This window comes from Ooceraea biroi, chromosome 3 (genome assembly GCF_003672135.1).
Source record: "Ooceraea biroi isolate clonal line C1 chromosome 3, Obir_v5.4, whole genome shotgun sequence".
NCBI classification, from domain to species: domain Eukaryota; kingdom Metazoa; phylum Arthropoda; class Insecta; order Hymenoptera; family Formicidae; genus Ooceraea; species Ooceraea biroi.
In genome coordinates, this window is record NC_039508.1 from 1304222 (window position 1) to 1325900 (window position 21679).

At 43.3% G+C, this 21679-nt stretch overlaps 5 protein-coding genes and 1 long non-coding RNA gene across 8 annotated transcripts in view; 4 read left to right on the forward strand and 2 right to left on the reverse strand.

Moving 5' to 3' along the window:
- Positions 1-133: 133 nt before the first annotated feature.
- Positions 134-2590, reverse strand: LOC105277404 (chromatin assembly factor 1 subunit B). The gene is made up of 6 exons (XM_011335748.3): positions 2202-2590; positions 1967-2099; positions 1579-1882; positions 1245-1508; positions 942-1169; positions 134-854 (listed from the first exon to the last, which is right to left on the reverse strand). The coding sequence occupies exons 1-6, from the start codon at positions 2340-2342 to the stop codon at positions 293-295; spliced, it is 1632 nt and encodes a 543-aa protein (XP_011334050.1). The 5' UTR covers positions 2343-2590; the 3' UTR covers positions 134-292.
- A 97-nt stretch (positions 2591-2687) lies between these two features.
- Positions 2688-4298, forward strand: LOC105277399 (transmembrane protein 138). Of its 2 annotated transcripts, none has more exons than XM_020031041.2 (4): positions 2688-2916; positions 3018-3090; positions 3197-3386; positions 3459-4298. In XM_020031041.2, exons 1-4 carry the CDS (start codon positions 2783-2785, stop codon positions 3563-3565), a joined length of 504 nt encoding a protein of 167 aa, XP_019886600.1. In that variant the 5' UTR covers positions 2688-2782; the 3' UTR covers positions 3566-4298. The 2 variants fall into 2 exon arrangements, with proteins under 2 accessions (XP_019886600.1, XP_011334043.1); XM_011335741.3 differs by having other exon boundaries at positions 2694-2916; positions 3212-3386.
- A 574-nt stretch (positions 4299-4872) lies between these two features.
- On the reverse strand, positions 4873-8548 carry LOC105277401 (zinc finger BED domain-containing protein 1). The gene is made up of 5 exons (XM_011335744.3): positions 8106-8548; positions 6571-7942; positions 5704-6119; positions 5459-5613; positions 4873-5382 (listed from the first exon to the last, which is right to left on the reverse strand). Exons 2-5 carry the CDS (start codon positions 7855-7857, stop codon positions 5060-5062), a joined length of 2181 nt encoding a protein of 726 aa, XP_011334046.1. The 5' UTR covers positions 7858-7942; positions 8106-8548; the 3' UTR covers positions 4873-5059.
- LOC109610847 lies at positions 5790-6218 on the forward strand. Its single transcript, XR_002193149.1, has 2 exons — positions 5790-5884; positions 6060-6218. It is a non-coding gene; the product is annotated as an uncharacterized LOC109610847 (long non-coding RNA).
- A 294-nt stretch (positions 8549-8842) lies between the features above and the next one.
- On the forward strand, positions 8843-10805 carry LOC105277398 (GPI mannosyltransferase 3). The gene is made up of 2 exons (XM_011335740.3): positions 8843-9019; positions 9104-10805. Exon 2 carries the CDS (start codon positions 9205-9207, stop codon positions 10711-10713), a length of 1509 nt encoding a protein of 502 aa, XP_011334042.2. The 5' UTR covers positions 8843-9019; positions 9104-9204; the 3' UTR covers positions 10714-10805.
- Positions 10806-17518: 6713 nt separating this feature from the next.
- LOC105277397 (RNA-binding protein fusilli) overlaps positions 17519-21679 on the forward strand; it is a 30434-nt gene continuing 26273 nt past the window's right edge. The window contains exon 1 of one of the 2 annotated variants that reach the window (XM_011335738.3): positions 17519-19353. In XM_011335738.3, the coding sequence (XP_011334040.1) occupies positions 19165-19353 (189 nt within the window). In that variant the 5' untranslated portion in view covers positions 17519-19164. The remainder of the gene's footprint in view (positions 19354-21679) is intronic. The other variant, XM_011335739.3, reaches the window with a different exon arrangement.

Genomic DNA, 21679 nt, shown 5'->3' on the forward strand with positions numbered 1-21679 from the left:
ATGTGCAGGTGCGCATCTGCATACATGGTACGTTACCATTCTCTCGGAAAGAGTTCAAGGTATAGAAATAGAAGACTTCTTTCCAACTTTCTCTGCGATGTTAAGATACCTTGAATGAAAATGTACATTTATATATACATGCTTTATAACAAATATATATTTTTCTTACAACAAAGCTCGGAAAATCGTGTTCGCAGTCTCGCAACTGGTATTTTACATTGGACAAATAATTAAAATACAATTAAAAGCTATATAATCTTAGGAAGACACAATCTCTCCTTTGTACAATAGATCATTGTTTTTTGACTTCCCTCGGACTCGATAAAGTTATCAGTTTTACTCTCCTAGGCGTTTTATTATTACTTATAGTTGGAGCCACATCAGTTTTCAACGGACTATCCTTCGTTTTTGTTTTGCACGTGTCACTGGTACTCTCTTCATACACTAATTTGATGTCTTCCGTTTCTTCCTCCTCGATCGATTTCTTGTCTATTTTCAAATCAGCAATTTTGGACGTAATAATACTCCGACCACTCTCGACTTTGTCTGACCTCCGTTCGTTAAGTTCCTCAGATCGATCATTCGCCATCTCGATTGTATCACACTCCGCAAGATCAATATCCATTGCACTATCGTCCACATCGAACGTCGAGACATTATTATTTCTGAAGGTAATATCTTTGACTCCGTTGCTCGAAGATCTCTTGCCAGGATTTTTGATCCTGGACGTTGTCTGTATCGTGCTCGCGGAATCGGTCGCTTTGTAAATCTTACCTAGTTCGTTCTCTTCGAAATGTATTACGGAGCAGTAACCGTCGCTTGAAGAGACAATTAAAATTCGGCCATCACTGGACCTGTAAAAGATGAGAAAAGAGTTGAGCTTCAGATAAGCAATTTAGAAGCTAATTTAGACGATAATATAGCGCACGATAAATACGTACCACGAAAGATCGTTCAGTCTGCCGTAGTGAATGAGCGATACCATACCGATCGGGAAAATCTGCTGTGTATCGTAAATTAATATGGAGCTTTGCGTTGCAACAGCGAATACCATCCTGTACGGCAGCGTTATCAGAGCATCCGGACCGTCCTCCCGCAACTCGAAATATACAGGGCAACACCGTACCGCTATAGTGCATTCACTTAGAGTGGGCAAGATCATTATCGGTCTGAAAATAATGCCTTTATCATTAAACTGATTTTTTCCTCTTCGAGTTTGGGACTAGACCTCTTTTAGTACTGACTCCTTCATGTTCTGCCTAGAGAATACTATCGTGGCGTTCGATATAGTCTCCGTAGTCTCCTGCGACTCGATTATTCCTGAAGGAACGAGTATCAGCGATCCGTCTATGGAGAAAGTCAGCCTACGGAAGAAAGATTTGAACGTGTCGTCGTAAAACAAACGCACAATTTTTCCCTCCAATGGGCTGCCCGCCGACGTTGGAATTTTCGACTTGTAAACGCGTTGTACCACTTTCTTTGTAGCGATGCTTGTCAAACGACATTGCCTGGAAGCAATACGTTCTGTCATTCGTAATAAAAGTTCAGAAAATGTTTTATTTCGTACAAATTACGTACCGGTCTGTGCTGATAGTGCACACATATTGATTACAAGGGTCCCACGATACTCCTTGAACGAAGCCTTTGTGATCTGACAGTATTGCGGTTTTGCGACCTTTCTGAACGTCCCACATAATAGCCGTATTATCGACAGATCCGGAAATCAAATGGTTGGAATCTGGAGACCAGCTGATGTCGTAGATATCTTCGATGTGCCCTCTCAATACCTTCCAGGAAGTCCACTGCTCTCTGTTCTCAGTACTGTCCGAAGGTGGAGAGTTCTCTCGTTCGTCTTTCATTCTCCACAGGATGATAGCTGATTCTGTAAATTACATTAAAATTAATAATAATTAGTTATAATGTTGGATACAACAAAATCACATGTAAATATATATCAACAACCAACCGTCATCTCCTGATGCCAGAATTTCCTTGGACGGGGAGAATCTCACGATATTGACGGCTTTTTGATGACGTTCCAGATCTGCCGCAAAGGTCACGGTAGCACCGCCACACGGGGTTGTTGTTAAATGCCAGATCTGCATTTGAAAATGCTCGATTAACGTGATTGAGACAAAAATACGATGGAAAGCGTTTCGACAATTCTTGACTTTCTTCAAAGCCTGATATAATTGAATTACCAAAACGTGACCGTCCGCTCCTCCAGTAGCTACTCTCCAAAACTTCTCTCCTTTCAAGTTTACGCATAAATCACTCTGTATGTCGACACTCAGCACCGGGTCACGATTGTGCCACGAAATTTCAGGAGTGGTGCACTTCATCCTTCCAATTCGAGCGAGCTCTTCGGCTTCGGTGTCACGACGCAAGAAAATAAAGGCGAAAAAAAGCGTTTCGCTAAGAAAAAGCGGTTAACCCTCGCGTCATGCTATTCGCGCCAAAACTTACGAAAAGTTTACAGTCCGATCAGGTTAGGTGCACGCAGTGGCACCAAGCAAAAAAGCCAAGAATCCCCCTGGATGGAATTTGTGACTAGTTCAGTTAGCGTTGCGAATACTACAAAACACTTTCTATCCTTTTTTTTCTTTCAAATAAAAAGAAGGATAGAAAGTGTTTTGTAGCATTTGCAGTGCTAACCGGGGTACAGCCTAGATCGATGGCTCCGCATTCAAACCCGTTGCTATGGCAACCGCCAAAGCGTACACAAGATCTGTTAATTGCAAGAGCATGTGTTCACTTTTTCTACGTTGTTTACCTTTCGTAAATGAATTCCTTAAATACAAGGCAATACACGGCGATTGTAACTGTGCAATACGTTATATTACTCTTTGATATCTGTGTAAATTCGTTCGCGAGCTTTGCCAGGCAGCATCCAACAGATTTATTGGTGCTTTACGTGTATGTAATAATCTCCACTGCGTTTTTTTTTATTTATTTTGTGAAGTATAGTATATCGTATATCGTATAGTATATGTTCATCGGATCTTTGTTCTCTTCAGGATTCAAGATTTTTGTCTAATCGTGGCCCTCACGCTTCTTTTGGTAAACTTTTTTTCTACTTACATCTTCCAGGTACGAATATGTGTTCTCTCACGTGTGTGTGAGCATTCGTATATGTTCATTTTCTAGTCTTATATATACAAGGGGAAATATATTTAATTGAAAAAAGTATGTAAAGCAAATTGCATTTCAGGCAGGATTGATACAACTGCTATATACGAGATTCCGCATGACGTTAGTGTTATGTATTATATACATGGTACTGTCCATCAGTTTGCACACGTGGCATATTACTATACATTGGTCAGCACCATTAAAACATTATTGGACGAAGGGATTTCATGCTCTTTATTCTATACATAGAACAGGTATGGATTTGAAAAATCTGAAAAAGATATGTTCTTGATAAGCACATTGCAATTCAAAGTTTTATTATTAAGTTGCAGTACTATATTATTATTTCTACAAAAGAGCCTCTTTGAGGATAGGTGATCCAAGATTTTACAAGGGCTCCGCCTGGGTACAAAAGCAATTAAGCATCTTGTAATCACATGTTTATAAATTGAATAATGTGTGAAAGATGATTGTAGCTACATAGTAAAATAGATGTAAGGATATATTGATTTGTATTTCAAATTTATGTGATTTTTTCGAACTATTTACAGCGGCTTTGTTATTTTTACAAATTTATAAGATTACATTACATAAACGAAGCAATGTTTGATGTAGCGTGTGACAAAATGATACATCAATCTTCCAAATTTATATACAAATATTTCACTTATATACAGTATGTAAAAAATTTCTATTAAAAAGTATTTTTGTACTATCTTTATGTGATAGAAAAGATTTAACAAAAATTTCGAGTTATACAAGAACCTTATATCTGATTGATATTATACTTAATTAACTGCACAGTATAGAGTTGTTAATAAGAATATTCAAAATTCAGTACATACTGCAAAATCTACAATTAATGTAATAATAGATTAATTAGATACCCTGTTATTAACTTTTGAGAATTTTCCTACTTGGCTACACGAAAATTTCGATTTTTGGTTTGAATTAATTTTCTCTTATTTTCTCACTTGATGACAAAATTCTAAAGTATTAACATACATTAAGCTATATAATTAAGTAAAACGAAACAATGACATTTTTATTAAGAAACATTAGAATACAATTTCGATAGTTTCGATTACATGTGTCATTATTTATAGATATAAATTCGTAGTAATTTTTTTTTTAATAAATTGTTCCGGTTGGAACAAGATCGCCTTCAACCCTCCTTTGGATTATTTGGCGTATTCGTAGTAAATTCTCATAGTTACGTTCTAATAATTATAATGAATATCAACAAAAATATATGCAAGGAGAACAGACGTTGCAACAAACATCGAGATATGAATTTCCTATTACAGTTTTTTTTAAATATCTTTTTAAAATAATCTATTCCGGTTTTTTTGTACGTTGAGATGATTGACACGTCTGTTCTTCTATTTATTCACCTCCACTATTATATAGCCACCATTGCAACGGGCAATTATCGAGACGCCGTGGCTTCCAATCGATATTGTATGAGCTCGAGATCCGCTTTCTCTTCTTACTGCGTGCCCGCGTGTTGCGCACAGCCAACACGAATTCCGCCGCAAATGCAGATCCAATACAATACGAAGCGAGCGGCTTTACCACCTACAACCTGATTGAATCGAACAATTAATCTTCACTATTAATAGTGGAGACGAGTTGTTTGATTCCATCAGGTGAGGTGATAAAGCCCGCTCGCTTCGTATCGTACTGAATCTGCATTTCCGGCGGAATTCGTGTTGACGGTGTGCAACACGCGGGCACGCCGTGATACTTGTTCGATTTCAGGAATCATGTATATACACTTGCATTTGAAATGTACATGCATATCACTTTGCGATTTGCGTTTTGCGCTGACTGCATCGCGAAAGACCGAAGTAGTTTTTTTATAAAAATATTGTATGTACATTAGAATGAGATATTTCTTCAACAACCTGTTCAAGTGCTATGCCACTTACACTGTATGATTGCCGTGCAGGAAGAGCAATTTGTCAATCAGGTGAGGTGGTAAAGCCGCTCGCTTCGTATCGTACTGAATCTGCATTTCCGGCGGAATTCGTGTTGGCGGTGCGCAACACGCGGGCACGCAGTGATACTTGTTCGCTAACTTCGTTAAGTTCGGGCACTTCGCGGACGTTCGAAGCCACCATTGCAACGGGCAACTATCGAGAGACGCCGTGGCTTCCGATTGATATTGTACAAGCTCGAGATCCGCTTTCTCTTCTGCGGGCATCCCGCTCTTTGCAGCGCACAAGCCGCCAAGTAGAAGCTCCATTCCTGAAATCGAACAATTTACTTATTCACGGTTGTCGCAAAGGATAATTTTATTTTATTTTTAACTAATTTTAATTACCTGATAATCGACTTTTTTTGCTTGGTGGCATTTCGTCTTCGTGTTTTATTGAAATATTGCCGGAGTCCTCCTGCATTAATTTCGTCAGCATCTCCTTTATCGGAACACTAACTATGTTTTTATCTTCTTCAGTGACATACGGCATTGATTTAAATCTGCGTAATGGAAATAAACAGTCTAATCAGTATACGTAAATACGATACGCGAAATTCAACATGTTTAAAGGGATTTCTTCACCAATATACCTGGGATCCAAAGTAGTTGCAATTTGTAGAAGCAGCGTAACGTTGCCGTCCGCATATCGCTCGCATAACATATCCGACAGAGATTCCTTGAAAGACTTGGCAGTCTCGCTGTCCGATTCTTGTACTTTGAGATGCGAGGACACAAGTTGCCAAAGTAATGGCTTCAACAACGATATTTGAGGTATTTTTTCCTCGCTGAGTGTCATAGTAGTAACTTTAAACGGCTCGAGAACAGTCACGAGATCCTCCATAATTTTCCACTGGTCGTTGGTAATCTCGACCAATTCTTGATCCATTCCTTCCATGTTTTCTAATATAGTTGTGATAATACTACGACGTAGCACCATTTGTTCCAGCATGTTGTGCGTAGAGATCCATACGCCAGGATAATCCAGCAACATAGCATTTTCTTTCAACTGTAATAAGAAGGATAAATTATCAAGCACAAAATATAATTTTTGTTACGCATATTAAGTTATGCATGTACGGACTAAAAAGTAATTTATTAATATTAATTTGTTTAAAGTTTATTAATAACCCAGCTGGCAATACAAATTAATTGATTTAACGCAACGTTTCGGCCGTAGTTTACGGTCGAAACGTTGCGAACGTGCTACGAAGGCTAAAGGGAAAAAAAACATTCCTGCGATCTCACGCTTTGTTTTTCATAATAATGTTATCAATTCACAGAGAGATACGGGAAACTTGCCTGATACATACGATAATATTTTGATACTAGCTTAATTTTCACTAGCTTGTTTTTCGACCAAAAAGTCATTTAGCCTTCGTACTAACTTTAAACATTTAATTACTGGCAAATTACATATTTCTTTTGGAATATTAATTTGTGTCATAAAGATAACTTACCGCTGACAATTGCTCCTGCATGGACAGTGCTGCATATGTTCCTGGATGGCTTATGATGGCTCCAATCACTGCTCTACATTTGGTCAATATGTGAGCCACATCTGGATTATCGAAGCAAGCTTGCGCGCATACTTGTAGAGTATGGAGCAAGCAGGGCACAATAGTCAAGCTGCGATTAGTCAATGCCATGATTAATTCCGTTCTCGAACTGCTGACAACCACCGCAGTTATCTTCTCGATTTTGAGGTCCCACTCGAGTAACAGAGTGTCTATCATGTTGCTCCAATGTATCTCCTCCCAATCCGATGGTGCGTGAACAGTGCTTAAAATCTTGCACTCCAATTCAGCTTCTTCGACATTCAGATAATAAACTGATATGGTAACGAAGCTTTCGGTGTCGTTTGATTTCCATTCTTCGAACGTCAGTGCCAGTTCGGACGTGATGCAGGACAACGACGCTGCCACAGACACGCGGAAGGTCTCGTATATCCTTGGTATTATCTCCTCCTCTAATTTGTTCTTGCTGGGGATTTCACAGGGTGAGCGCAAGGTAGCAACAAGCCTCTGAAATCCGCGACCTTCTACAATCTCTGGTAATTGAAGATCCATTACGATGAACTCCGCAACAGCGTCCGACAGGGTTTTGCCATCGATCTCTGATTGATTCATCGTGTTGTCATCTGACATGAGAAAAGCTACGTTCTGATTATTACTGTTGGATCCACCCTTGATCATCACTCTCAACGGCTGGCCAATAGTGATATCGTCTTCTATGTTTGACAATGTTATGTTAGGATCCGTGACGAATTGTATGTCACCGTCTATCTGGACCGTGCCATCCACATTGGTGGTGTAGATGTATTTCGCTGGGCTCAAACCTGCCTTGAGCAATCTCTTCTGCGCCTTGCGCTCCTTGTGATCCTGCGAGACGATCTGCCTGCAAGGTGGATTCGCCGACTCCAGCTCCAGCAGCTCTTGGGCATGCTTGTTTTGCAGGTGCATGCGTAGATTGCTCGTGTTACGGTTGTAAGCGATTTGCGTCTTGCATAGCACACATACAATCTTTACTTTCGTGAGGATATCACCTTCATCGGTCGCTGGAAACCCAAAGAATTTCCAGTAAATGCTCCTCATTGATGGAGGCACTACCAGTTTCTTATATGTGTACGTGTGCTTCTCTTCCATCATTTTCGCCAGTACCATTTGTATATCGTTCTTCCCGTCGTCCGGCGTGCTACTCAGTTTCACCGAGCTGTTCGATGCCACTAATTGCTTGTTATTTTCCATGACCGTCCGTTTGTCCGTTTAAACTTAATTAAACACGCATTGCGTTCAATAACCTAAAGCCTGCAGGTAGCTTGAAGACGCGTACCTGGAGCACAAAAAAAAAAATTAAACACGCATGCACATCAAGAGACGAGCATGCACCTCTGTGCAGAACACGAGTTTACACAAGTATTCGTCGCAAAACGCGTGTTCTTTTGCACGAATATCGTTGGAATATTCCGAGAACAAGCAATATGTGATACACTTACCCGAGAGACGAGTGGCCTCGCGACCGTTCTCGCCGAACGGCGTTTTCGCCGCTTCTGACGAATTTACCCGCGTCTCACCTCGTGTGCCGATGACTTATTCCGCCAGATATCGAAGTTCAATTTCTCGCGGAACAGAACGATGCTCGTGGATCCACTATCGACCACCGCGATTCATCCGCGATGATATCGACTTTTGCGCCGTACGCACGAGGGATATCGTGATCTGCATAAATCGCCTGATCGATTCGAGTGTAATGGCGTAATGGCGGCGAACGTCGTGCTGCTCGACTCGACTCGAGTTGAATAACGATTATAACGAAGCCCAGCGTTCTCTACTTCCTTTGTCCGACCGTTTTCCGCTATTGTATTCACACGGTAAATGCGCACGCAGCGCCGTACTGATTCGTCCGCCTTCAACAACTGCCATCAACAAAATATTGTTCTACTTCCGGGGTTAGGTATCCTTCATGCGTCGTATCTAACTATTTAGATCCTCGTGCAACGTGACTCAAAATTATGTTTGATAATTTGATATTTTATATCAATAAATATGAATAATATTTAATAATAATAATAATATTTATGAATCGGAGATTCCACTCTTGGTTTTGTAACGTCTATGACATGGGTGCGGTTCACTTGGCGCTACAAATGCGTCGCAATACTTCTTTCCTTTCTTTCCATTTGAAAGAAGGAAAAGGATAGATGTTGTTTTGAAGTGTTTCTAGTGCTAAGTGGATCGCACCCGTTATCGTCTAAACTAACCTATTTAGCCATGGCGTGTGTGGCGTGCGGACCGGTAGATTAAAATCACGTAAATCACTGAAAAAGTAACAGAAAAGTTCATCATTGATGAATATACATATCCTTGAGCGTTTACGAGTTGCTATCATTGACCTACACAAGTATACATGGTAACGAGTCCTTTCTTTGAATGATAAATGCTTACTGTTAATGATTGGAATCTCCAGGATACACTCAACTTTTTTATCTGTTAGGTCATGAAACTGGATCTTCCAAGAGCATTTGACAAAGTGAACTTTGGAAAATATACGTTTTTACTATAAGTGATTGATACGCATGAGACTGTCAGCCCAGGATGCAGTTTCCAAGAGGCTTTACCCTGTTGTGCCTTCTGCTGTTATGGCGGTTGATCTCCGTATTCGTAGTGCAAACTGCTCACGTGCCGGACGAGTATTGGCAATCACTGGAAGTGGCTCATCGCATGGCGTTTGGTTACGGACACCTAACGTGGGAGTGGACGCTAATGATTCGTAGTTATCTATATCCGTTTCTCATATCAATTCTTTATCGTATACTCGCTGCACTCTCTTTGGACTCTGTGTATCTTCTAATAACGTTGCCGCGAGTATTCCAAGCTATTCTCGTCGCTTACTCGGATTACAGACTTTATCAGTGGATCGGCTGCAAGTGGGCACTTGTGGTTCTGTGCACGAACTGGTACTGGTACTACTGTGCCACGAGAACGCTAATAAACTCCGTGGAGACTGCCTGCACCATTATCGCGCTCTCGATGTATCCGTGGTTGGGCAATGTTAAGAACATTAAGTACCTGTGGATCGTAGGTTTCCTCTGCATGGCGAGGCCCACCGCTATGATTATTTGGTGCATCCCCTGCGCTCTTCACGTTTACTGGCTTAGAAAAGAACAGTTTCTCCTTAAATATGTTCTGATATGTTCATCGTGCTTCTGGATTTCTGTATTGATAGATAGTTACTTCTATGGAAAGCTTGTGATAACGCTATTGAGATTCTACCAGGTCAATGTGATAGAAGATGTCGCAAGCGCATATGGTAGGGAGAACATCCTGTGGTACGTTACCACCGGTATACCCGTGGTGCTTGGGCTATATTGCATTCCATTCGCGATGAACGTGTGGCGCGTATTTCGTTACAGCAGGGTCTTCAGGCTAGAGAAATTTATGTTTTGGATCATTCTAATTGTCCTGATGATATATTCGCTTCAACCCCACAAGGAATTTCGATTCATACTACCGCTCTTGCCATTGTTCATCTACGTAGGTTCCGCTTCTTGTTGTAACTTAAATATGATGACGTCCCGTGCGTGTTGGTGCTTCGCGACGTTGCTGCTGTGCAGCAATCTCCTGGCCGGAATTTATTTTTCCTCGATTCATCAACGTGGCACGTTAGACGTGATGAATTACCTGCGAGACGAAATCTCTCACGCGAATGCTTCATCAACGGATACGCTAATTCTAACTCCGTGCCATGCTACACCGCTCTACAGTCACTTGCATGTAGATGCGCCGATAACATTTTTGACCTGTGAGCCTAATTTCACTTCCCACTTTGACACGAGGGGAAACGGGAGACTTGTTCAAAGTAAGTTCTTCGAAGATCCGTTAGACTGGCTTTATTATTATTTCGATCATTATCATTTCAAGAGACATAAATTACCGACTTATGTGATAGCGTTCGACAATGTCGCGAAGAAGATAACTCCTTTTATTAGTAGATTTAACTATCGAGTAATTGCCAAAGTATTTCACACGCATTTCCCGCAGACAAATTACGGGGAATATATCTTCTTGTTTAAGCAAAATCCGAAATCCAAAATAGTACACTGAGAAAAATGGCCTCTCTAATCGGATAATCCAATTAAATAGTAACAAGCGGATATATCCGATTAAATTGTATAAAAGACAAAGAAAATGATCGGATATGTTTGATGAAGGTAATCGGACATATCCATCATTTAATCGGAAAACAAGAGTAACAATCGGATACACTATTTAATCGGTTTATCCGATGGAAATTTTTCTCAGTACATAAAATGTATTTTATTATATGCGCGCGCGCGCGCGCGTGTGTGTGTGTGTGTGCGTGTGCGTGGATGTAATAAAGGACAAAGAGTAGGTGTGACAAAGTACATGAAAATATTGAAATAATAAATGTGTTTTATAGTACAATGTATTTTACTACAGATAACACGTTTCTTGCTTCATGATTTCTTTCCTTTTGTTTTTTTTTGGGGGGGGGGGAGGGCATTCAAGTAACAGGGACTGCAATCTTTCATCGATTTCTTGAATCGGTTCTCTCAACTTAGGAATGCCAGTGGAAGAAGTCCATGTCGGTGTTCTCGTTATCGACGAGAAAAAGCAGCACGTCCGGTTTGCGCGGCCATTAATAATGATTAAGCGATTATCGTGAAACAGTCATGAAAACCTGGAGGATTCCTGTTGCTAAAAACTATATCCGTCATGCTAAAAGTGGGCGACGGGCCCTCCGTTTGTGGAATAATCGTGGAGTACCGTTATTAAGTAGGACTTCTCGAATCCTGGACTCTCGATGTGGGAACGATAACGATTCTAACGGTACTTGTAACGTGCTAGAGACGTACGAAAACCTGCATCGCATATTCCTTCCAAATCCAACCCGCTTATTAACTCGGCAAAAGCTTGAGGAGAGAATATAAAACGTGCTGAAGCTTTTGCGGGTATTGTCGCGGCTGTGTGCGCTGCCGGAGGACTACCTCCTCTATATTACTAACAAGGGAACTAGCACAACTGTCCCTCACCGATTTTGATGGGCTTTGGATATGTTGTAGAGCATCGAAAAATATTAGACCCCTATTTTTTTAGCTGCGTATCTCAACGTTTAGGGGTTGAAACAGCCCTTCGAAGATAGGGGTAAATTAAAAAATTTGACATTTTCGAAAAATGTGAATACACCGTTGTAAAGAGTATAAAATACTATAAAACTTTTGTATGAAACATTTTTTCATATATCTTATATTTTCAAAGATATTCGCTAAAAATGAAAAAATTCATTATCTTCGAGGGGCTGTTTCAACCCCTAAACGTTGAGATACGCAGCTAAAAAAAATAGGGGTCTAATATTTTTCGATGCTCTACAACATATCCAAAGCCCATCAAAATCGGTGAGGGACAGTTGTGTTAGTTCCCTTGTAAGAAGCAAACGCAGTCAGGTCAGGAACGAGCAAACAAACGGAAAAGTTGACGTACTCTCGAGAATGAGACAAGGAAGTAAAACATAAAACTCAAGTCGGAAAAGTCGCGGAAAAGGGACGAGGGCAGTAGAGGGACGGTAAAAGGGGAAGGGCGACGAGGCGGATCCTGCGGAGAACATATCGCGTGAAAGAGATACGCGATCGTGGGCACGAGAGGCGGGTTGAGGTAAGGTAAGGTAAGGTAACTCCGTAATCGAAGGTATACGCTATACGGCAAGACCGGTAAACGGGAGGGGAGGGGGGGTGTAAACGGGGAACGGAGGAAAATATAAAGGGGGCGGGGGGGGGAGGGAGAAACACTGACTACGTGGAGTCAACGTTCCGGGCGGGTCAGCGACCACAATGTGTTTGCTCGCTCACTCTCTCCCGATCGCGCCGGGCTTCTTCTCCCTTCCGTCTTCGACGAGAGAGCCGCTTCCTCGCGGTTCTCGCATTGCTGCTGCTGCTGGTTGCTCGAGCGCGCCTGATACCTGTGAAACTGCGCTTCGCGCACACACCGAGGCAGCTCGGTGTGTGTGCGTGTGTCAATTGCGCATGTAATATCGCGTTCTTCATATTCTTCTCTTCATTTAATTCTCCCAGATCTCATCGTGGTTCTTCCTCATTGGAGCTCGGAGATGACTCGAGCATTTTCTAGCTTCTCTGCGAGCTCTTGCGCTCGTGCCTCGAGTCTTCGGCCAGGAATTCGCCTACAATTCGGCGTCTTTCTGTTCCCCGAGGCCGTCCGCGGAGCGTAGTTCATCCGAGCTCGATTTTATTCCGGATGACTCATGGAATTACAGTTTTATATTTAATATTTGTTAATTTATTCGTACGTGGCAAAAACAGTTTTAAGTGATGATTATCTAAAAATTTCTAGAATTCAGGGATAAATTATTGATATCCATCGTTTAGTACGCACGCAAGTTTTAGGTGACGCAAGCGCTATTACGCGTGTAGATTACCGTGGAACATTCAAGTGAAATTGCACAACGTCAATGCAGAAATTAAACTCCGTGCAGTTTGGAGGAATGTCTCCAGCGATCCGCGAGGAGACCTGCCGCCTGTGTTTCGAAAGTTACGTAGCCAGACGCAAGAGCCACGTGTATGAACATGTATGACCGCTTGAGAGAAAGTTCCGTGCAACGGTGAATCCGCTCTCCGTCCTCTTACCAAACATACGTGAGTGCAAAGTCGATCGGTCTTGTTATAGGAAATGTGAGGAATCCCTTTGATGTTTTGAGATTTAACTACTAATTGCACCCGCATTTCCGTCGATTAAATGTTTTATATCAAATTTTTTTTTCTTTTAAAAAGATAACGAGAGAGACAGAGAGAGATGATTCACAGTTAATAGGTGTCGAACGATTTTGTTATGTAAATCTTTTTTTGCATAACTAAAACAAATATTCTGATTATATATACAGGGTGTCCCATTTTATATTTGTCAGTAAAATATTTCGATACGACGTCGTTTCAGAGAAAAATGTTTCAGACAAAAGTCGTTTGGTTCGAAGGGGGCAAGATGATGATATTCTCAATTTAATTGTAGATGGCGCCACTTTCGAGATTTCATCATGGCGGCCATTTTTTAAATGGAAGTCGATTTTTCTCTCTAAGTGAAAGTTGTAGCTGATAATGAGACGAATACAACGGTTTTTTGTTTTTTGAAATATTCTCGGTCTCGTATGGATCCCGATTTTTTCAATCTCAAGCAGCGGAGTGACGTCAGAAAATGTATAGTGATATTTATTTTTAATTATTAATTTCAGTCATTGAAAATCACTAATTTGCGTCAGTAAGACGTCAGAAAATGAGTCCGTGGACAACATATCGATATATCGACGTAATTTTCGGGTCTCACATCCAATTGATCATCTTGTGATCAAAATTTATCGCCAGTAGGACATCATTTTGCTATTTGGGATGAACGATGCAAATGAGACCGTTATGTGCGACTGGGTTCGCGATTACAAGTCTTGTTTAAAATTTAAATGTTTGTCCCAGACTGACTGACTAGATGTAGTGATAAAGACTAATGATGACTAAATAATGACTAAGTCTTTGAAAGGTCCACTCCGAAATGCCATAAAAATTGCGCGATTTCGAGGAATGTATAAACATCCCTTTCTCCTTTCAGTTTTTCCCAACGCCGATGTAACGATGTTCATCCACGTCAAGTTTGTTACGATGTTTGCGTAGTGAAAAACTTAAGTTTTATGCAAGAACTTGTTATGATCGAAAGGCATATTTTATTATTAATGTAAAGTATAAATAAAGCTTTATATTTTATGTATATGTAAAAAGAGTCACAAGAACTGATTAGAAGTTGGAAAGAATACTTGCAAATGAGAATATTTTTGTTAGTAGAATTATTTAAGAGTGTATAGTGTTATATAATAGCGTAACAAATACCCGGCGAAATCTCGTTTTGTAAATTGATTGCTGCATCAACGTAATATAGCCATAAAAAAGCGGCGCTAATAGCACAAAAGGCAATAAAAAGTGGATTCTGCTAGAAATTCAGTGAATTTTAAAGCGATGACGAGATTATAATAACGACGTGGTGTATTCATATTATAGTAACGAGAAGGGACCGCGTGGCAATACAGAGTTCGATATTATAAACCGGCTCTCCTCGACGACATCGGAATCCAGACTTTGCTCGCCGAGACTTTAATGCATTCAAGCGCCTTCATCTACCTTCATTTGCAGATACCTCTTGAACAAACGCACAAACACGTTCACAAACGTATTCGATTGCGCTTTGTGCGAGCTCCGCAACTCCTCTTTTCTCTTTCTTTTTTTTGTCGCGAATAAAAACAGCATCGAGCAGCTTTAGATTTCTCGAAGCAACCTGAAACCATAAATAGTAATTACTTGTAAAGTTAATTGTTGATTCTTATGCAATCGAACGTTACGTTGACTCGATAAGAAACAAACCGCTGATTCTCTCGAATCCTGATTCTCGATTAGAAATGCCCGTTCGTTTCTCGGAAGGCCGTTTTCTGCGAGACGCCTTTCCGACGGCCGCGTCCGCGGTCCATCGTGAATCCGCACGCGGCGATGCACTTGCCTTCCCTTGGCGGCCGTTACGCGCTACTGATCCCGACCAATCGCGGCCGGCGGGCAACAGGTGGCCGACCAATCCCGCGCGACGCCGTCGCGCGATCTCGGCCTAGGGATTAAACGCCTCACTCCTCCGTCGGATATTTTTGTCGGCCGCGACGATTCGACGACTGTCCATTCGTTTCGTCCCCCCCCCCCCCCGCTCTTCCCGCATCGGTAAATGGACTTCCTCGGGCGCGCGCACCCTCTCTAATAATAGCGACAGCATTAGCGGAGGGACGGAGACGGAGAAGACGCCCTGTTGACCCGTTGCTCCTCCGCTATTTCCGTCCTTCTTTTATTAATTCAAGTGTCGCGTGCGCTCGGCGAAGTGTTTACGTTCAAGTTCCAACACGATCCCCTCCAACGAGCGGAGTGAATGAATGGGAACGCGCAATCGAGAGTAAAGTCGAATCCGACGACCTTTCTCGAGCAGATTCGAGAATGCGGACATTTTCCACGATCGTTTTAAATCTACCCGTGCGATCCCGTGATGCTCCTCGCGCGACCGTCGTGCGGAAGAGATACGTTTTATGCGAGCGCGTGGCATATCGCGCCTGTTAAACAGCGTACGCATGAATATGTAGAATTCGACTTGGGCATCGTTGCCGCGCGTATAAGAATAAATGCAAATTTATTAAGCAGTAATGTCTGACAAGTTGAGGAATTGTCTGCCCGGCAGCCAGCGAGTGTCAGCGTTACGATGACGCGATTTAGCGGAATCGGATATTGCGGTATTACTGACCAAGTACTCGCTCCTTCGTTTCGCCGCTGCAAGAAGCCAACTATCATGCACGGAACAATTATTAATGGCGGTCGTCCGGCGCGACCGATTCCGATGATTGCAAAAATCCGCATGGAAAACCGGATACGGGCAATTTACGCGTAACCGCGCATTCTTTTGCACTACTTTCTTCGACATTTTCCGTACTTTCTCTCATAATTACGGCATAATGATATTTACGGTGCGGTAGTGTTTTAATAGTATATCCTCTCGTCGATTTCTTTCCGAGCGCTTTCTGCAAAGAAAAATATATCAATCGATTTCCGAAGACAATCCGATTTCACGGCGAGAGCCGCGGTCGCGATAGCGACTGAGAAGAATTTCTTCAATCGAAAGCATGGGTTCTGAGACACCCTATATGTGCAGGAAGCCGCATTAATTCGATGACGCGGCTGCATAATTACGCGAACTCGTTACGAAATAACGCCAAGCGTGTTGGAGAAATAATATGAAATAGATACATGTTGATTGTGCTTAATATGCAACATATTTTATTATACAATAAAGAAAGAGATTTTTTACACAAATGTAAGACACGTGGAAGCCCGATGAAAAATAAAAGTTGTGAAACGACGACGACGTTTCGTCTAACGTAATGCAGCAGGCCGAATTTACAACTAGACTACGTTGCGATTTTGTTTATTAACTTCGGCTAAGGATAAAACGTATCACGCGTGACGACGGAACAGATCGAGGAATTCCATCACGAATACTGAAAAGAATTTCAAAGCGTTTTGCGATTCATGTGCGCCTTGCATCTTCCCGATTTGCTCTCGCATCATTTCGAGCTTCAGTAACATCTCCATCGATACGTGACGTTGCGATCGAGGCGAGCGTGTTTCTCTTTCCACTGTACATAGACGTCTCTTTCTCTCGTTCAGCACGCACCCGGCGGGCGGAAATAGAGTCGGCAAAAATGAATCGTCCGCCTTGTCCATGATCAACACCAAGGATGCGATCGTAATTACGTGAAGTAAGCCGAGTATCATCGAGGATACGTCGATACGTGCGGACTCGCATGCGCGCGCGCCGTTTTCGAGCACTCGTGCTTCGACTCGCACGTTTCTCAATCGCGTGAGACGCATCGCGCGGAATTCCGGGTAACGGCACGGCGGCACACCGGCGGGAAGCAGTGCTCGATCGTACGCGCGTACATCGCGACGGCTCCGGAAACCGGCACGATGGACGCGCCACCGAACGCGGCGGCTCGCCTGCCGACGGCGCGCGTTCCGTTCCACGTGCGCGCCGCAGCACGAGGCCGCCATGAACGCTGCGGCAAACGCGACGCGGCGCGCTTCGGGCGGACGTGGCCGCGCGGCGTGCGCGGGGGCTCACGCGCGAAATGATGGCGCGTCCGCGCACCTGGCGCCGCCGCCGTCGCCGCGACCTGCCTTTCCCTTCATCGCTCGAACCGCTCTAATCTGACCCCGCTGAGATTTCCGTCGCGCGCACCTCGACGAGCGAGCGACGTCGACGAAGACCGTCCGGATCGCGCCCGAGGCCGGCTCGAGACAAATCGACGCGCGCTTGTCGCCTTTCGGAGTCTCAAGTTTTACACCTTTCGCCCGAATCTCGACGCACTTTACGCTACTTTAAGCCTCTCTCGTCCATTTCTTCCCTTCTCCGTCTCTCTCTCTCTCTCTCTCTCTCTCTCTCTCTCTCTCTCTGTCGTTCGCCTCGCTTGGTCTCTCTCCGCGGATCTTTTTGCCTCTTCTGTCCGCTCGGCAGGTAAGCACAACGTTGCCCTCTTTCCCTGTTTCTCATCCAGGTGGCCTGATTTCCGGTTCAGTCTTTCCGGGCATGTTCTACATAGTTTTTGGGATATTTACAGGTGTTCTCTGTGAAAAGTCTGCGTCGGATATTCTCAATTCGATATATCGATACTTTAATTATTCGCACTACCTTTGCTTCTCCTCGTCTTTCTCTTTTCGATCTGCGATATATTGAGTTGACCGGAAAGTGCACGTGGATTTCTTTAAATTCTTTTATTTTTGCTGAAAGATTCGCACGGACTTTCCGATCAATCCGATAAAAGCGATTGCTAGATGTTTCTCTTTGTTTAGTAAATATTTAATTGTTTGCTAAGATTAATTTTTGCTGTTCAAAGAGGATCTTCGCACAGCGTGCGACAGATATTTCCTTCTCTCCTCCTTTCCTTTTTTCCTCTTCTCTTTTCCAACTGTATTCCTGAACACGCAATATTTCTACGTTTTATTTACATTTACAACTTGTCATTAACGCGAATCGAACTTGTACATTACAGGTCCGTTGATTTTTCCTATTTCGCGAATCAACGAGAACGACCGTGTGCAACAAGTGTTTTCCTCCCCTTCTCTCTGTCTGTTCTCTCTCGAGTTAACACCTGATATACGTCGATGTCTTCACGTTCGTCGGTTTAACCCGTCATTAATGCGGATTGAAATTCTACTGGATATTAATTTGTTTTTGCCTTTTGCCGTGGATAAGAACCTTCCCGCGGCGCGCAATAAATATTTTCTTTCTCCTCTCCCCTCTCCTCCGCCGGCGGAAAGACACGAGCAAGGGCTCCGCCAACGAGAGAGAGAGAGAGAGAGAGGGGCCGGTGTCGACGCGCAGTCGCCAGGTGAGGCAACGACGACGACGTGTTCGCCTCGTTACGCTCGGCCGGGGGGACGTACGGTCAGTGCTGCACGGAACCTTGCGACTTTCGACGGCGCGCTCCGTCCGAGCGAGCGAGCGAGCGAGCGACCGACACGGGAGTGAGAGGGAAGGCGTACGAGAGGGACGGAGAGCAGACGAGGTAGCCTCTCGCGACACCGGGGATCGATCCTGTCTGCGGACTCCGGTTTTCGGTTACTCCAGGTGTGTCGTCGGTCGGATCGCCGTCGCCGCCGCCGTCGATCCTCATAACCTCAATCCGCCGCGTCTCACCGTCGCGAGGAAGTATGCCGCGCGCGTGACGGAGTAATCAGTGAATACCTCGACCGGTGGCCGATCGCTCGGTGATAATAATCGGAACGAGTAATCCGGTCGTCTTCGACCGACGCTCCGGTGTCGAGAGCTCGCGCGAGTGCGTCGCGCGCAAGGTGCATTCGTCACCGAAACGGAAGAAGAAACAGGAGGAGGAACAGAAATTGCAAGGAGAAATCGACGAGTGAGATTTCGGAACTGCCAGGTGCGCCGGCTCCCGCGGGAACGATGACGGGAATTAGGACCACGGGAACTGCTGGTAGCGGAGGAGGAGGAGGAGGAGAAGGTGCAAGTTCGTCGAACTACGTGGTAGCCCTGTACGTGGCGACGGCCGGCCTCCAGGGAAACGCTCTTGGTTCGGACGAGGAGGAGATTACGCTTCTCGTCTACGTGCTCATCGATGTGGTGCAGAATAAGGTAACGTAAAGCGTAAAGAATGGACGGCTCGAGGGGGAGAAAGAGAGAGAGAGAGAGGCAGGGAGAAAGAGATCGCCCGAGGCGCAAGGCGGAAGTGGTTCGCCACGGACGAGTTGACTCCCGGCTCGGGGATTCGCCTCTCCTTGCTATATCATTTCTGCCGCAACGATGCCGTACGACGGTCGCAAATCCCCGCGTTAAATCCTTAAATCCGTCGGCTCTTGGGACTCTCCGAGCCTGCCCTCGTGATCTGCCCGCGAACAGAATTTCCCGGTGATTTGCTTTGCCCGTCCGACGCAGATTACGCACGAATTGATAAAATGGTAGATAACGTTCGATGTGAACAGGCGTGTTTGCTTTAGACGCGCGCTTCTTGCATTTCCAGCGTTTGATACAGCAAGGGGGGGATGTATGTAATAATAATGCGAAAGCTTTGGGGAGACAAACGGGGATGAGACTAAGTGGAGAAAGTGCGACCGAAGTGAACGGGCTTGAAGACGCAAACGCTTAGATCTGCGCACATCTAGGTATGTCATCGTAACCCGCCTCGGTGTTTGCGATGAGATTTGCATTGGAGAACGAATTTGTTTCTCGATATATTTAATTGTATTCGATGTACCTTTCTGCTGTTACTTGTCACAACCGCAAATGAGAATTCCATCGGTGATATCGTAATTAGGACTGCTTAAAGCGTTACTGATAATCGTGACTCACTCGTGCCTCATTAACTGAAGCCATTGCTACGTGGAGTCGACTAATTTAATACACGCTTTCTTTGGCTAGAGAAGATTGCGATCCGAGAAAAGAATGCGCGCATGGTGGAAACAGAATGCTTCTCTCCGTTAGAAGGTAACACGTGAAAAAAGTATCGTTCAGGAAACTAGTTCATCCATAGAACACTGTTTTGAAATACGACTGTCATGAACTACGGTTTATTTAGGCTAACTTAAACCAAACTGCAATGCTAATCTTATTTTTAAATTCCTGCAAATGTTTTAGAAGCAGTTGCTTGCATTTCAGTGCATTTCTTGCATCACTTATATTTAGTTATGTAATCTAAAAGAGAAAAATAAAGCAGAAAACGGGAAGAATCGGTCGGCATTGGCAGGATCCTTGATTTTATTATAAAATATCAAGAGACGTCTGCATGATATGCATTTATGTCGATTACATATCATGACAAGCAAGTTTTTTTTTTAACCTGCACTCTGGCCTCATTAACGTATTGACGCGTGTAAATAAAAACTCCTGGATTAATGAAGAAATCGTCGTGATTATCGTTCATCACCGCTTATCGTATTCGTGACGAAAGCATTGAAATCCTTCGCGACGTTTGAGCTGCTATCTTGAACGCTAATCGTTTAGTTTAGTTCGTTCGTCACTTCAAATTATCGATGGCTGCGTGTTATTTTCTTTCGAGTTTAGCGTCTTGCTCTAAACGGGATTTAGTTTCCGATGAAACTCATTAGCATTGTCGGTGTAAACAAAATGTTGAAAGTCATGTGTTTTGCCCCGGTTGTCAATTTCTTCTATCGAATTCATATATTCATAATTGTCTCTCGAAAAATAACAACAAAGTAATAACATGTGTACACCTGCGGGCAAGAGATAATTATTCCCCAAGTTACGCGGACGGTTTTATAGCTAAGACAATTGATAACGCTCTTATGTAATTGTTTTTTTCGGTAAAACACTTTTCTCTGATCATAAAAATTATATAATTGCTACTTCTTATTTTTCTGAAGAAATACGTTAGTTTCGCAAACAGTAATATTTTATTATCACAAAAATCGATTTTTCCTCTATTTTTAAAGGAAATTTCTTTCGGTAAAGTTTACTCTTTATAGTACAATACGCAGGATTTTATCGCTCAATTTGCTCCAGGGAACTTTTTGTTTAGAGAGATGCGATATCTCGGATCTTGACTTTCGCAAAACAATTCTGCGAAAGGCTCTCCATGAAGACACTTCTCTATGTTTCTTGCAGTCCGCATAAGTTCAGAGATTACTTTTCTCTCCGAGGGAAGCTAACAAATTTCCTAAATCGAATACAGCAAAAATTCAAGCCAAAGAAGAGGAGAAAGCGACAGAGAAAGGGATTGCAGCGGTCGTGTATCTTAAATGTTTACGATGTTACATATTCTTTCCCAGAAAGGCTTTATGTGTACACGGAATTGCAGGGGACCGACGTTACGCGCTTACGCTCGCGCGCAATCAAATCTCCAAGAATGTCGTCTTGCAGGGAGATTAAAAACGGACGCGTTGCGTGACGCGGCGTCGCAAACTCGCAACTTCGTTTTGCGCAAACTGCGGCTGCCGTTCTCGCG